The sequence below is a fragment of the Erpetoichthys calabaricus genome, chromosome 7 (assembly GCF_900747795.2).
Source record: "Erpetoichthys calabaricus chromosome 7, fErpCal1.3, whole genome shotgun sequence".
In the NCBI taxonomy this organism is placed as follows: Eukaryota; Metazoa; Chordata; class Cladistia; order Polypteriformes; family Polypteridae; genus Erpetoichthys; species Erpetoichthys calabaricus.
Window position 1 is genome coordinate 19033412 of NC_041400.2, and position 16324 is coordinate 19049735.

Consider the following 16324-nt stretch of genomic DNA (forward strand, 5'->3'; position numbering starts at 1 on the left):
ACCTTATGAGAAGGATTTAGGACTCATAGCAGACTCTACACTCTCAACTGCCGGAAAGTGTTCAGAAGCCATCAAGAAGGCTAACAGAATGTGAGGTTATATAGTGCCCTGAGGTGTGCAGTACAAGTCCAAGGAGATTCTGCACATTCTTAGTAGGCCCTTGTGTTCCTCCACAAGGCAATTCCCATTCTATCTAAGTCTCTTGGGCAGTCATCCGACATCTTCCAGCTGTGTGCTCTCTTCACCCCTCCTTTCTGTCTGGAGGTCGTCTGGTTAATTTCCATCCCTCCATGGTGTCTCCTGTACCTTATACACAGTGTCAGGCACCACTAACATCTGCTGGATAGACTACTCACTAGTGTCCTCAGATTCCTTCTCAGTCCTAACTCTTTGTCTCACTGTCATTTGATAGAGGACCACCTGCTGGATCTCTTGCACTATAGTGACCTGGGGCACATCGAGTGTTTCCACCAAGGCCATCGCTGTTTCTTACATACCTGATGGAGCATATGTTCCTTACGTTGTCCTTTCCTGAGCAAACTGACATACTGAGTAGCTCACTCCCTGTCTCACTTATGGACGTTTCTGGGGTTACATTTTTCTGCCCTTTACCACTGTGATAGTGCCCCTTCATTCTGGCATCTTCAAGCACCCTTTTGAAATATATATAAAATTAGTATACAGTATGTTTATAAAATGATACATATACCTTGATCCTATTATAGTTAAAAAATGCAGCATTTTGACATCCAAAACTGAATATAGAAGTTGATTTATAATTCACATTGTCCTAGAAGCAGTGACAAGTGCTGTGCAAACTTAACTGTCCATATTTTTATTGCAGATTTCTCTAAACTTCACCACTATGGACCTTTATAAGAGCAGTTTATGTTGGTACGACTATGTAGAAGTAAGAGATGGCTACTGGAGAACAGCGCCTCTTCTTGGTAATTTTTTATTATTGTTACTCGTCATCAGTTCTAAATTTTCATTAATACTTCTCTAACTCTTTAAACTGTGTTGAGATGTTTTCGCAGTGAAATAATGTGGTGCAAGATGTGATGTCATTTTAGCCTCCTTGTGTAAAGGGTAATGTGTTTATGTTACCTCCCTTAATATTGTAAAGCTGGATTCAAGTTGCATAAATATTTACCAAGATGTATCTCATGAACAGCTTTTAAGTTGGAGATTAACATCTTAACTCATATATACATATAATGCACACTTAATCTGTATTCACAATGCTATATAAAGATCAGCTGAATCCTCAAGCGCTGTGGAGATTCGTGTCTTCAACACCTTCAAAGGTTGGCACTTATTGATAAACGCTGCTCAGAATTATGTTTAAGCAAACATATACAGTATATGTTCACATTGCACAAATATATTTTTGTAAATGAACAAAAGTTATTTTCCTTTCTGGGGACATTTGGAACACATTCTTCATTTTTTAGGAAATTGTTTTGTATCTCATTGAAGCTTGACACTTAGAATTGAAGATGTAATGAAAACCAAAAAGACTGCCACTTCATAACGTATTCATTGTGCAAAACCAAATGAATTTTTACGTATATTTAAAGGCTAAGTTGCTCTTTCTCACTTATGGATGTTTTTCGGGGGGTACATTATTCTGCCTTGTACCACCATGACAGTGTCTTTATTTCTGACATCTTCAGTCCATAATGGGCATAAGATAAACTAGACTTTCTCAAGAAAAGGATTATTCAACGAAAAAGATAACACTGATTGAATAACATGGAATGACAAAATATTAAGCTTTTAAAGATGGCATTTACATAGGCATTAACAAACATTAGTTTGTTGGTATCTCCATTTTCAAAGCCATAGAAATGGATGGATGAAAGCAGAAAGAGTATGGTTGGTGGAGAAATAAAGAAATGAAATGAACAGTCATCTTCCTCACTGTAATATTATAGGATAAGTTCTGCATTTCTGCAACTCAAACATGGTATATACAGTATGCATTTTCTATGCAAACTTGTGTTCTAAAGTTAAGTGTTTTCTATAAATTTAAAAAAATATTTTGCTTACACTGGCACTTTACAATGGAAGGTAGGTAGATAGATAGATAGATAGATAGATAGATAGATAGATAGATAGATAGATAGATAGATAGATAGATAGATAGATAGATAGATAGATAGATAGATAGATAGATAGATAGATAGATAGATAGATAGATAGATAGATAGATAGATAATTTATTAATCCCAAGGGGAAATTCACAGGTATGGAAAAGCTTTAAAAGTTACCAAATATGTCAACTTTTCAAGTCAAGATAGCTGTTGAGTATTGATCCACGCCTTCCATATTTTTAACGCATGTTTTGTGACAACAAAAGGGATCTGGAAATAATAATTTTATCGCATATTCCTGGCACTGTTTTTCTCGTGGTAAGGTTACGTCTTCTATTCACTTGTGTGAATTCTCACGTAAATACGGAAGTAAATCAAAGCAAAACCAACCACGTGGCACAAAAAGTTTGCTGTGATTTGGTCTGTCAGGACCGAAAGGTTGTTGCTCATGAAGATGAAGTGCTGAGCTATTGTGCATGGCTGGTTTTCTTTTAAAATGGCTGACTCTGACAACTTTGGTGTTTTTTGTTAAAATAATGGTATGTAGATAGATAGATAGATAGATAGATAGATAGATAGATAGATAGATAGATAGATAGATAGATAGATAGATAGATAGATAGATAGATAGATAGATAGATAGATAGATAGATAGATAGATAGATAGATAGATAGATAGATACTTTATTAATCCCAAGGGGAAATTCACATACTCTAGCAGCAGCATACTGATAAAGAAAATATTAAATTAAAGAGTGATAACAATGCAGGTATACAGACAGACAATAACTTTGAATAATGTTAACGTCGCATAGTGTGGGGGAGGAACGATCTCCTCAGTCTGTCAGTGGAGCAGGAAAGTGACAGCAGTCTCTCGCTGAAGCTGCTCCTCTGTCTAGAGATGACACTGTTTAGTGGATGCAGTGGATTCTCCATGATTGACAGGAGTCTGCTCAGCGCCCGTCTCTCTGCCACGGATGTCAGACTGTCCAGCTCCATGCCTACAATAGAGCCTGCCTTCCTCACCAGTTTGTCCAGGCATGCGGTGTCCCTCTTCTTTATTCTGCCTCCCCAGCACACCAACGCGTAGAAGAGGGCGCTCGCCACAATCGTCTGATAGAACATCTGTAGCATCTTATTGCAGATGTTGAAGGACACCAGCCTTCTAAGGAAGTATAGTCGGCTCTGTCCTTTCTTACACAGAGCATCAATATTGGCAGTCCAGTCCAGTTTATCATCTAGCTGCACTCCCAGGTATTTATAGGTCTGCACCCTCTGCACACAGTCACCTCTGATGATCACGGGGTACATGAGGGGTCTGGGCCTCCTAAAATCCACCACCAGCTCCTTGGTTTTGCTGGTGTTCAGTTGTAGGTGGTTTGACTCGCACCATTTAACAAAGTCCTTGATGAGGTTCCTATACTCCTCCTCCTGCCCACTCCTGATACAGCCCACGATAGCAGTGTCGTCAGCGAACTTTTGCATGTGGCAGGACTCCGAGTTGTATTGGAAGTCCGATGTATATAGGCTGAATAGGACCGGAGAAAGTACAGTCCCCTGCGGTGCTCTTGTGTTGCTGACTACAATGTCAGATCTGCAATTCCCAAGACGCACATACTGAGGTCTGTCTGTAAGATAGTCCACGATCCATGATACCAGGTATGAAACTGCTCCCATCTCTGTCAGCATGTTCCTAAGGAGCAGAGGTTGGATGGTGTTGAAGGCACTAGAGAAGTCCAGAAACATAATTCTTACAGCACCACTGCCTCTGTCCAAGTAGGAGAGGGATCGGTGTAGCATGTAGATTATGGCATCCTCTACTCCCACCTTCTCCTGGTATGCGAACTGCAGAGGGTCGAGGGTGTGACAGATCTGTGGCCTCAGGTGGTGAAGCAGCAGCCGCTCCATGTATAAACTATTTTACAATATATGTGTAAATGCAAGCTACAGATCAATATTCGAACAAATGCTTTGGCTTGAAAAATCAATATATTTGGTAAGTTTTTAAGTTTTTCCTTCATGCCCCAAAGCCTACAATGTAAAGCACCAGTGCAGACAAAATATTTTTTTAAATATATAGTGTAAGAGAAGGAGATCACAACAATAAAGAGTTGGGGTACCAGTCTGGTCATCTCATATAATGGATTTGCTAAAACAAAGAAAAAGACACGCAGTAATTGTAGAGATGTCTTTATAGATGTAAGTTCACAACAGAACTGCCAAAGAGAGTGGAGCTTCCGGTTTTGGGTGCTTCTGGCAGGAAGAGATGGGTTCAGGTGGACGGATATCGGAAGTGTCGTCAGAGGTGTTATAGCCATCAGTCGCCTGGTCTGCAGACGGAGGAAAATAAAAATGCATTAGGACACAGTGTCAACACCTGGAGTGGCGGAAGAATTACAGTTACTAGGGCCCTTCAGCTGTCTTCTATGCACGTGTGTGACAACAGAAAGTGCTTACCTTTAGAACACAATTCCACATGGCAAATGCATATATAGCATGTTTGTGAAGAAATAACTTCAACTTGAAAAAAACGAACTTATCCTTTAATAAAACTGAACATTGAAAATTTTGTTTGCTGAACACTTTTGGGTGTATCTGAAAGGACTTACAACTGGAAAATCCATGGTGCTCTAAAAGAAGTGGCACTGCTACTAGGAATGCAGATTGGATATACCAAATACTACGAAAGGGACAGCGGTGCTAAAGAGTCTCATTCCATTAAATGAATTGAACGCTCGGTAAGCATTTGGTCCTAAGGCAGAAAAGTGTGCCACATAAACCACTTATCAACTCAACAAAGATATTTTGCCTTGTCTTCGTGTAAAACTTGGGCAATTGAAAAATCTTGTAAAAGCGATGAAGAAGGAAGGAGAAAAATTTTAATAGTTGAGACCGATGTTTCCATGAATAGTTGACAGCAAAATTAAGGAAGGCATTTTTTGTTAGTCAACATATTAGGTGTGGCATCAATGACAATCAGTTCAAAGATCTGCTAGTGGGGTCAAAGTAAATTGTACAGAAGGCATTCACAGATTTTCTTAGAATTTACTTGCCAGCTACAGAGCACCAAAGGATGTCCAGCTGGTTGACAACATGCATGAAGCATACAAAACCGTGAAGTACAACATGTCACTAAAGATTCATTTTCTGCAGTCACACTTGGACTTCTTCCCTGCCAATCTCAGTGCAGTTGTGAAAGGTTTTACCAGGACATTACTAGCATGTAGGCAGAGACAATTTATTTCTTGTATAGTCCAGAATCACACAAGGAATGACTCAATCAGCCTTAGCAGGCCCTGTTTTTAGACAGCCACCCAACCTTGACTCTCTACGAAGACATGGAAAAAAACTTCCAAAAAGCCCTGTAGGGAAAAATAAAATGGAAGAAGTTTCATGAAGGGCAATTCAGAGAGAGAGAGAGAGGCCTGCTTCTAGGTAGGGTGGGCATGCAAAGGGTGTACAAAATGGGGTAAATACAACACACAAGAAAGAACACAAGTAATCCTCTTCACCAAGCTAGATGGCCTCACTATCACGGCCACCTCAGAAATTCAATACCGCAGAAGAAATTACTTTTTTTTGCAAAGCAGTTCTCACCAAGTGCAGGCCCAGAGCACCAACGCTCATGGCAAAATGAAAGAATAGATTAGACCACTCACTAAATAGAGAAGTGTCACATATGTGGATATAGTTTTGTTAAAAAAACAGCAAAAACAAAGTAGAAACTAATCAATATAAATGAAAAACAACAATATCTGTCCATCAGCTAATTATAGGGCCACAACCAAATTGAAGAAGAGGAGTCAGACAAGCCAGACACAGTCAGAGTTCTGGAGACATCGGCCAAATACAGCAACAGAAATGCGTTGTTAGAGTAAGTGGAATCCATCAGTGCTGGCCGACTATTGTTGGACATTGAAATAAGAAACTTCAGATGCGGAGTACAAATGAAAATCAGCAGCAAAACATTGTTAGCTCAATAAAACTAAAATAACGTGCCAGGGCATAATTAAGCAATTAAACACACTAAATTCAATAAAAGTTGTTTTTTATTAAAATTCCTACATGATACAGTCAATGTGAAATTATATTTGTGTTCAGCTTGACACTGTCTATCATAATTACTAAACTTTTTTCAGGAAACAAAAATTTTGAAAAAAATTGCTGTCCAGTGATTAATTCATGAAATGAAATGAAGATGACTTTATTTTGTTTTTCTGCAGGTAGATTCTGTGGTGACAAAGTCCCGGAGGTGCTGATGTCTACAGACAGTCGTATGTGGATCGAGTTCCGCAGCAGCAGTAATTGGGTTGGCAAGGGTTTTGCAGCTCTGTATGAAGGTTTGGCTTTTTCACCAGTATAATGGTGGCTTGATCGCTGTTCTTTGTTCACATATTAACACTTAACTAAGCCATGGATCTGTCATTGAAGTGCTGCTATACTACTGCATAGTTACTCAGGGCCGCTTTGTTTCATACGGACTTCTCTTAGAATCTGAAGTAACATACGGTATGTTTAGTATGATTCTGATATAAATGAATTTCAGCAAGCTACTCTGTTTTAATACAGTTTAGCTGAAATTAGTGTTTGATTTACAGAAGAATAACTGTCATAATGCATATATCCTGACATGTTCTCAATTTAATGGGAATCATAATATTTTCATCTTTTTCATTTAACTTTAAAAGTCAGAATCATTTTGATCATATTTTACATAAATGCTTAATTGAAGAATGGCTTATTATTAACGTTAACAAATCATAAATGACATTCTGCTAGCCCAACTGATTTCTCCATTCATCTTCTTTATCAGCCATCTGTGGGGGTGAGATAAATAAAGACGCAGGCCAAATACAATCCCCCAACTATCCAGACGACTATAGACCCATGAAGGAATGCGTATGGAAGATAACAGTGTCAGAAAACTACAATGTAGGATTAAGCTTTCAGGCTTTCGAGGTAAAAGGAAATATCTACTTTTTATCAGCCCTTTCGAAAATTGCATTAAGGCTTAACTGTGTCTGTCATATTACTGTCAACCAATTACAGTTCCTTTCCGAAAGGTGTCCTAATTACCGTATATCATATTTTAGAATGGAGTGAATCTTTCTTTCTTTCTTTCTTTCTTTCTTTCTTTCTTTCTTTCTTTCTTTCTTTCTTTCTTTCTTAAATAAACTTGAGGATAATTAATTGATTTTTCTTATTTGAAATGTGAACTAGGTATTGTTTTTTTTTACTTTGAGGTGTGTTATGTTTTTTTTTTTACTTATGATAATGTAAATAGTTTGTTGATTATTGATTAAGTACAGTTCAAAACAGAAAATTAATTTCTTTCTTTCTTTCTTTCTTTCTTTCTTTCTTTCTTTCTTTCTTTCTTTCTTTCTTTCTAAAATAAAGTCATTCTGTAGAATTTATATTTCAAATATACCCTGGCTTATACAAGTCCATGGAATATTCTTATCCTGTCACATTGCTTATTTGACTTCACTTTCTCTTTTCTGGATTTATACATGGCCAGCTTGGCCTGTCCGATGAGGAAATTACCAATCTGACATTTACTGTATCTTCATTATTCGTATTTCTATTAATACCATAAATAAACACACAATCATTAAAAGGTAGATTAAGAACACTAAAAACAGAGGTAAGAACATTTAAAAGAGGCCAAAGTCTAGAACAGAAGATAAAACAGTGAAAAATATTCTCTCCTTCTCCATAGAAAGGACATTTGTCCATGACTGAAGGATCAAGCAGTGAAACACAGGAATTAAAAGCAATGATGCCGTGCAGCACCCGCCATTACAAATCACCAGTTCATTTGTTCAATGGTGGTCTATATAAGTTCCCCCAAGCTGGCCCCGTTGTCTCTGCCCCTCCACGTCTGCTCCTCCAGGGTGTCTCTGGTGTTGTGCTCAGTGACTCCCAATGACGTGCCGGCACATACAGTCTGTACAGCTCTTTTCTCACAGCACTGTCTAATGAAGTCTGTCTATGCTGCATACATGACTTCAATATCCTCAGGTTCCAAACCGGCTGGTACCACAGTCACATCAGGAAAGCCTTCATTTGTATGCTTTACTTACAATATCGTAAATGATTTGTTGAGTATTGATTAACAAAGTTCAGTTCAAAATTAGTTCTTTCTTTCTTTCTTTCTTTCTTTCTTTCTTTCTTTCTTTCTTTCTTTCTTTCTTTCTTTCTTTCTTTCTTTCTTTCTTTCTTTCCACATGTGTTCTTACAAAGCAATATGATGATTTGTGCACATAAGGTTTTAGAATACATCGAATTTAATTGTAAAATCTTTCTTTCTTTCTTTCTTTCTTTCTTTCTTTCTTTCTTTCTTTCTTTCTTTCTTTCTTTCTTTCTTTCTTTCTTTCTTTCTTTCTTTCTTTCTTTCTTTCTTTCTTTCCGTATGTGTTCTTACAAAGCAATATGATGATTTGTGCAGATAAGGTTTTAGTATACATCGAATTTAATTGTAAAATCTTTCTTTCTTTCTTTCTTTCTTTCTTTCTTTCTTTCTTTCTTTCTTTCTTTCTTTCTTTCTTTCTTTCTTTCTTTCTTTCTACATGTGTTCTTACAAAGCAAAATGATGATTTGTGTACATAAGGTTTTAGAATACATCGAATTTAATTGTAAAATCTTTCTTTCTTTCTTTCTTTCTTTCTTTCTTTCTTTCTTTCTTTCTTTCTTTCTTTCTTTCTTTCTTTCTTTCTTTCTTTCTTTCTACATGTGTTCTTACAAAGCAAAATGATGATTTGTGCACATAAGGTTTTAGAATACATCGAATTTAATTGTAAAATCTTTCTTTCTTTCTTTCTTTCTTTCTTTCTTTCTTTCTTTCTTTCTTTCTTTCTTTCTTTCTTTCTTTCTTTCTTTCTTTCTTTCTTTCCGCATGTGTTCTTACAAAGCAATATGATGATTTGTGCACATAAGGTTTTAGTATACATCGAATTTAATTGTAAAATCTTTCTTTCTTTCTTTCTTTCTTTCTTTCTTTCTTTCTTTCTTTCTTTCTTTCTTTCTTTCTTTCTTTCTTTCTTTCTTTCTACATGTGTTCTTACAATGCAAAATGATGATTTGTGCACATAAGGTTTTAGAATACATCGAATTTAATTGTAAAATCTTTCTTTCTTTCTTTCTTTCTTTCTTTCTTTCTTTCTTTCTTTCTTTCTTTCTTTCTTTCTTTCTTTCTTTCTTTCTTTCCGCATGTGTTCTTACAAAGCAATGTGATGATTTGTGCACATAAGGTTGTTTTATATAGCAAACTCAGTAGACTTCCACCACATTAGTAACCTCACTGTCTATAAATATTCAAAATGCTCCTGTCTTAAGGTTTAGTGGAAGTGTGTCCCATGAGCACCATAAGCTGAAAATAAGATTAAAGAGCTAGTCTTTCTTTACACTATTTGCAGTCTTTGTAATTAACTGCTGAAATTCACTTTTGTTTTATCCCCATAAGTCTAATATAGAGGGCAAAAGAGTCTGCCTTTTGGGATTTTTCTTTTAATTTATATTATATAAAATAGTAATAGTTAAACAGTTTTTGCTGTTGACAGTGCACAAGTCTTGTTTTATTTCTGAAAGGCTGATATGCAATAAGAAATTAAATGAAAATATAGTCTTCTGTTAGAATTCAAAAATGTTAAATTTATGATTAGAGGTCTGAGCAACTTTTGCAGTGTAGAGAAATGGCTAAGATACTAAGCTCTGTAGTTTTTAGTTTCCCACCAATAATTCACAGTGTGACCCTCATGTTTCCTTTATCCTGCCTAGGCTCATGTTTTAGGAATATTCAGTTCAATTCAATTTAGCTTTTTACTGCATAATACTCTCCCCTGGATACATGCGCAGAGCACTCTAACAAGTTCTAACAAAAAATATAAATACAAACATTACAAATTACTAATTGCAAAATTAGTACACACAAAGACACAGATTTGTTTAAACAGAGAGTATTTGTATCTTATGAATAATTATGCTTCAGATTTAACTAAACTACAACACAATTTTCCCACTATTTTCAAAATTTGAAATTTTGTTAAAAGAAATATACCCAATTTTTCAGACCTCGTATTTCTATTCGAGAAGCAAAACTGGTCAGTTTTGAAGACTCAGACAGCATCTCAACAAAATATAAAAACATCTCAAAGAATCTTCCCTTCAGCAATGCTAGGGTACAGTGGGAAAAAGGACCTTTCATTTAAAGCCTAGGAGAATACACTCCAGCTCCATATGTGAAAAGCATTCAGTCATTGAACTTCAAATCTTTCATTGATCACACTTAGCTTATTTAACATTGTCCAAAAATATAACCAGGATAAGATCCAACTTGTGAACATTGCCATCTAGCTCTAGCCTCACTAGGACATGTGTTTTGGGAGTGCACCAAAACAGCATTTTAGATAAAAATCTTTAACTCCTTCCTCTTTAACAGGAAGGGGGAAGCACTACTAATGATAAGTTCAAAAATGCATGTTTTTGTCCAATAAGTCATGTCTACCTTGCACTCTTTATAAGAGCAAAGCATTAAAATTCCTGTTTATAACTGAGTGCCCGTCGTATATACAGTATATATATGTACTGTATATATATACACCCTATATACTTGTGTTTAAGTTCTTCCATGGATAAGTCGGGGCTTGATTTTACCGTATAATTTCCGGTATTTTATAATATTGGTCATATTAGTCAAATGCAGAAAACTCACGCTATTGGTCGAAGAGATTATGATATGCTAACGCCCACCTGAGAGAGTAACCACGGAGCACACGGCCTGTTTTTATTCAATGTATTGTGCCTACGTGACCACACGGTAATACCCGAGCTATTCCAAAGCAACATTTGCACTGTTTTGTGTTTTTCGTATCTCACACCCTCATACACTTTTATCGTAAGAGCATCCCTTATCTACGATGGAGCTTTCGATCAGAAGAAAATATGAAGCTGGTTTTAAATTAAAAGTCGTTGAAGTGGCAAAAGAAATTGGTAACTACGCTGCTACCATAAAATTCGATGTGTCTGAGAAACTGGTAAGAAATTGGAGGAACCAAGAAGATGTAAAAAAAAAAAAATTAAGTGACACATTTTTGAACGGGCGTATAAGTCGGGGGTCTGATTTTATGATCGATTTTTCAGGTTTCAAGGCCCAACTTATTTGCAAGTATATATACAGTCATCCCTCACCTATCGCGGGGGTTATGTTCCAGAGCCCCCCGCGATAGGTGAAAATCCGTGAAGTCACGACCTTATATTTATTTTATTATTTATATATATTTTAAGGCTTTATAAACCCTTCCCACACTCTTATAAACCTTACCGCCTTATTACGCCCACTTACAACTCATTTTGTACCCTGGTTAAAGGACACTGCTGCCATAAATCTTATATTCTTTTCCTCCTTTTTAAATAAAACATATCCAAACCTTTTACCTTTTCGGCAATTGTTAGCATCTTCCGTTGGCACTTGGGCATGGTCCCTGAAGCAGTAGCAGGAGCAGATTGTTTTGGAGCCATAACAAAGGGCTTGACTATGCACAAAGATAAACACAAAAGAGCACAAAAGTTAACTCTTTACACAGCAAAACACGTTGATGCTGAATGAGCGAGACAAGACTTCCTGGTTAACGCAGCGGAATCGAATTTGGCGCACAGTCGCTGAGGCATTAAGCACACAGGAACTTAACTGCGTGCTCTGATTGGGTAGCTTCTCAGCCATCCGCCAATAGCGTCCCTTGTATGAAATCAACTGGGCAAACCAACTGAGGAAGCATGTACCAGAAGTAAAAAGACCCATTGTCCGCAGAAACCTGCGTTATATATTTAGATATGCATACATATAAAATCCGCGATAGAGTGAAGCCACGAAAGTCGAAGCGCAATATAGCGAGGGATTACTGTATATATACAGTATATATATATATATATATATACTGCATATTATCTATCTATCTATTGTCAGAACTGCGACTTCTACTGTATATAATTGCTAGTTGAAACAAATTGACTTTTTTTTCTTGGCAGATTGAAAGGCATGACAATTGCGCCTACGACTATTTAGAGGTTCGTGATGGTAATACAGAGAGCAGCCCTTTAATTGGGAGATTCTGTGGCTATGATAAGCCAGAAGACATCCGATCTACCTCAAACATTTTATGGATGAAATTTGTTTCTGATGGAACTGTCAACAAAGCTGGGTTTGCAGCTAATTTCTTCAAAGGTACCATTGATCAATATACTTTGAAATGGATTGAGGTTACAGAGCAGTACCTGTGTCTATTAAATATTGATGGGCTGTTTTGAAGAAATACACTATTGTCAGCCTAAGGGAAAAAAAATCACATATGAGATATAAATAACAGGAAAATTAGGTACTTGAAATTCAGAACTTTGGTAGGTAAACAAATCATTAACAGAAATCCTCTTGCTTATGACTTTAATGAGGGACCACTATATGAGGGTTCTTTCTGCATCTGTGATTTAGACTGAGAATTGAATCTGCTTCGTTAAATACAAAATCTTTGTATTTTTGTGTGTATTTTTTCCATTGGCAACTTTATAATGTACAACTAAATAATCTTATCAAGATCAACTTATGTTCTGTATGCAAGCTGCACAATATGCTGACAGCTATGAAATGTTACTCATTATTGGTTAGTGTGGTATATAAGCAACAAGAAAATGGAATAAAGATATGGGACTGTGTTTTATGTCAAAAATAGTCAATTTGAACATTTTGCTTTAATTAGGGTAGTCAGTATTAATATGCAATTGTGATGGGTCTCCTATCCCTGACAAGATAATACCGGCAATTGTAAATTAACCCTATACGAGTGTGTGAAGACACATACATTGAACAAGGCCTTCAGTGACTTTGCATTCAGTCCAGACTTACTTCCAGCCTTTAGAATGTTAGAAGACTCGTAACAGGAACAGGCCACTTAGCCCAAAATGAATTGTCAGCCTTTATTCACTTAACTCTAAAAATACTAGGAAGATGTGGCTCTCCTGATCATGTAGTAAAACTGGCAGATACCGAAAATGGATGCATAAATTTGTACAATTTGGAAAATCTCTACTTTGCCAGCTTATTCTATGTACCGTATACTGCTTTGTAAGGGAAGACAGACTAATAACTAAGCAATGCAGAAATACTGTTAGGATTTGCTTATTACTTGCTGTAGGTTCAGTAGGAAGGACAATCTTTAATAAGTTGATGAAGCAATTAGACTCTGCTAATTAAACCTGACACAACGCAGGAACCAAACAACCAATCAATCTTATAGCACACACATCCACATACACACACACACACACACATCCGCACTCACTTGTGCCAGGGTAATTTAGAAACACCAACTGACATAACAACATACAGTATCTTTAGCATATTGGAAAACAAACAGAAAACCAATAGATGACCCCATGACGCTACAAGAAGAATGTACTTGTGCATTGTGCTGAGCACAAACAGATTTTAGTTGATGCCATTGATTAAAACTTTTTCTCTTGCTACACAAAATTCACAAATGAAATTCTTACGTCTTCCTCATTATTTATTGCATAGTTATCATTATTATTATTATTATCCACAGTATACTGTAAATATTAGAGAGGTCCACAAACCAATACAGATTGATACAATTGTTCTCCATAAGGCTTAGTTCTGTCCATTAGGAATAGCTTGCTTACATGTGAAATTTCAGCCTGTGAAACTTTTAGAGGTCACTCCATTCAGTACATTTTATTTGTGTTGTTCCCATGTACATACTCTTGCGCAGGGTTCTTAACTTGTTCAAGTGATTAGTAAAGAATAAAACAAAAATGAAACAGAGAACATTCAAATACCAAAGTGGTGTCCCTAGAACATTCTAATATTAAGTGGAAGTTTCAAGAACATTCTATTATTAAGTAGGAGTTTCTATTTTAGCCCTCTTTGATGACAGAGTGTCAGCAGAAACAAAGAAAAAGATCGTGCAAAGCGTGCAGTGGCCACCATCACCTGACATTCCTTTATGTCTAAGCCAGGGGTCCTCAATCCCAGTCCTGGAGGGCCGCAGTGGCTGCAGGTTTTTGTTCCAACCCGGTTGCTTAATTAGAAAGCAATTCTTGCCAATAATTTAATTTCATGGTTTAAAATGGATGAGTAATTCTCAGTCCTTCACTTTTTTTCTCTTCACTTTCCTTCCATGTATTTAATTAAACCCAATAGTGCATGATGAATATCACACAGAGGTGTAAATGGTATCAAGCTAAATGGAGAAATGCTGGTTTCTTTTCTCATTTGCATGTTATTGCTAATTAGGAGCAATTAAAAAAAACAAGAATACAGCTGTTTAGGACTAAAATAAGCAACAAGGGTTCAAAATCTTAATGTGCAAGACAACTAAAGTGAAGCAGAAGTGTTACTTGGGCAATAAGTGCTTCTTATTAAGCAATTGGGTTGGAGCAAAAACCTGCAGCCCCTGCGGCCCTCCAGGACCGTGATTGAGGAGCTCTGACCTAAGCTGACAAAGAATCTGAACAGCCGAAGGTAGAGGATTTGGAAAAAGAACAAACAACATCCTTCTTTGATGTCCTTATGGAAAAAGGCAAAGAAAGATCTCAGTTGTTTCTCAAGAAACCACTAGAACAGTGGACTGATGATCCAAACTTCAATGAATTTTGTGAACTGTTAGCATGCATGACGGTAATGAATGACGTTGCTAAAAGAGAAATAAGTCACGTCAAAAAGTACAGTGACATACTAACAAAGGATGAGGGACAGAAACAGTTTATTCTTTGACTGGTTGCTAACCAGCACAGTGCTAATGTTGTAGACCTACAAGTGTTGAACTGTTGTCTGCTGTTCAGTTCAGACGACATAAGGTCTGCCAAATGGAGTGGCCTCTAAAAAATGTTTATTTTCATTTACATTTTGTGTGTTTAAAATAAAACTAGCCTTGTGGAGAATGTGAATCTTTTTTTTTTGGACCACCCAACTATATATATATATATATATATATATATGTAAATATATTCTTAGGTCTGAATCGCAGTCTCAGATCATAGATGCGTTATACAGTATCTGCCAAATAATACAAAGACATGTGCTTCACCCTTATTGGGGCTCATCAGGTGTACACAGTTTTTGAATTCTCTTATTGGGATCAAACCTCAGACCTCGCTCAGAGGTGAACCCTCTGTTGTTGCACCACAGCAGCTAGTACACTTATTTAAAAGGGTGAAAATCAGAGTACAGTATTACATTCTATAAAAAATCAGATTGCAATTCACAACTAAGAATGTAATATGTATACAGTTAGGTCCATAAATATTTGGACAGAGACAACTTTTTTCTCATTTTGGTTCTGTACATTACCACGATGAATTTTAAATGAAACAACTCAGATGCAGTTGAAGTGCAGACTTTCAGCTTTAATTCAGTGGGGTGAACAAAACAATTGCATAAAAATGTGAGGCAACTAAAGCATTTTTTTAACACAATCCCTTCTTCATTTCAGGGGCTCAAAAGTAATTGGACAATTGACTCAAAGGCTATTTCATGGGCAGGTGTGGGCAAGTCCGTCGTTATGTCATTATCAATTAAGCAGATAAAAGGCCTAGAGTTGATTTGAGGTGTGGTGCTTGCATGTGGAAGATTTTGCTGTGAACAGACAACATGCGGTCAAAGGAGCTCTCCATGCAGGTGAAAGAAGCCATCCTTAAGCTGCGAAAACAGAAAAAACCCATCCGAGATATTTCTACAATATTACAAGTGACGAAATCTACAGTTTGGTACATCCTGAGAAAGAAAGCAAGCACTGGTGAACTCAACAATGCAAAAAGACCTGGACGTCCACGGAAGACAACAGTGGTGGATGATCGCAGAATCATTTCCATGGTGAAGAGAAACCCCTTCACAACAGCCAACCAGGTGAACAACACTCTCCAGGGGGTAGGCGTATCGATATCCAAGTCTACCATAAAGAGAAGACTGCATGAAAGTAAATACAGAGGGTGCACTGCAAGGTGCAAGCCACTCATAAGCCTCAAGAATAGAAAGGCTAGATTGGACTTTGCTAAAGAACATCTAAAAAGGCCAGCACAGTTCTGGAAAAACATTCTTTGGATAGATGAAACCAAGATCAACCTCCACCAGAATGATGGCAAGAGAAAAGTATGGAGCTCATTATCCAAAGCATACCACATCATCTGTAAAACACAGTGGAAGTAATGTGATGGCTTGG

General features: G+C 36.9%; 1 protein-coding gene across 4 annotated transcripts in view; it reads left to right on the forward strand.

Moving 5' to 3' along the window:
• tll1 (tolloid-like 1) overlaps window positions 1-16324 on the forward strand; it is a 351180-nt gene that overhangs the window by 263376 nt on the left and 71480 nt on the right. For all 4 annotated transcript variants that reach the window (XM_051929770.1, XM_051929768.1, XM_028804997.2 and 1 more), the window contains 4 exons: window positions 845-947; window positions 6320-6436; window positions 6910-7055; window positions 12120-12315. In XM_051929770.1, the coding sequence (XP_051785730.1) occupies window positions 845-947; window positions 6320-6436; window positions 6910-7055; window positions 12120-12315 (562 nt within the window). The remainder of the gene's footprint in view (window positions 1-844; window positions 948-6319; window positions 6437-6909; window positions 7056-12119; window positions 12316-16324) is intronic.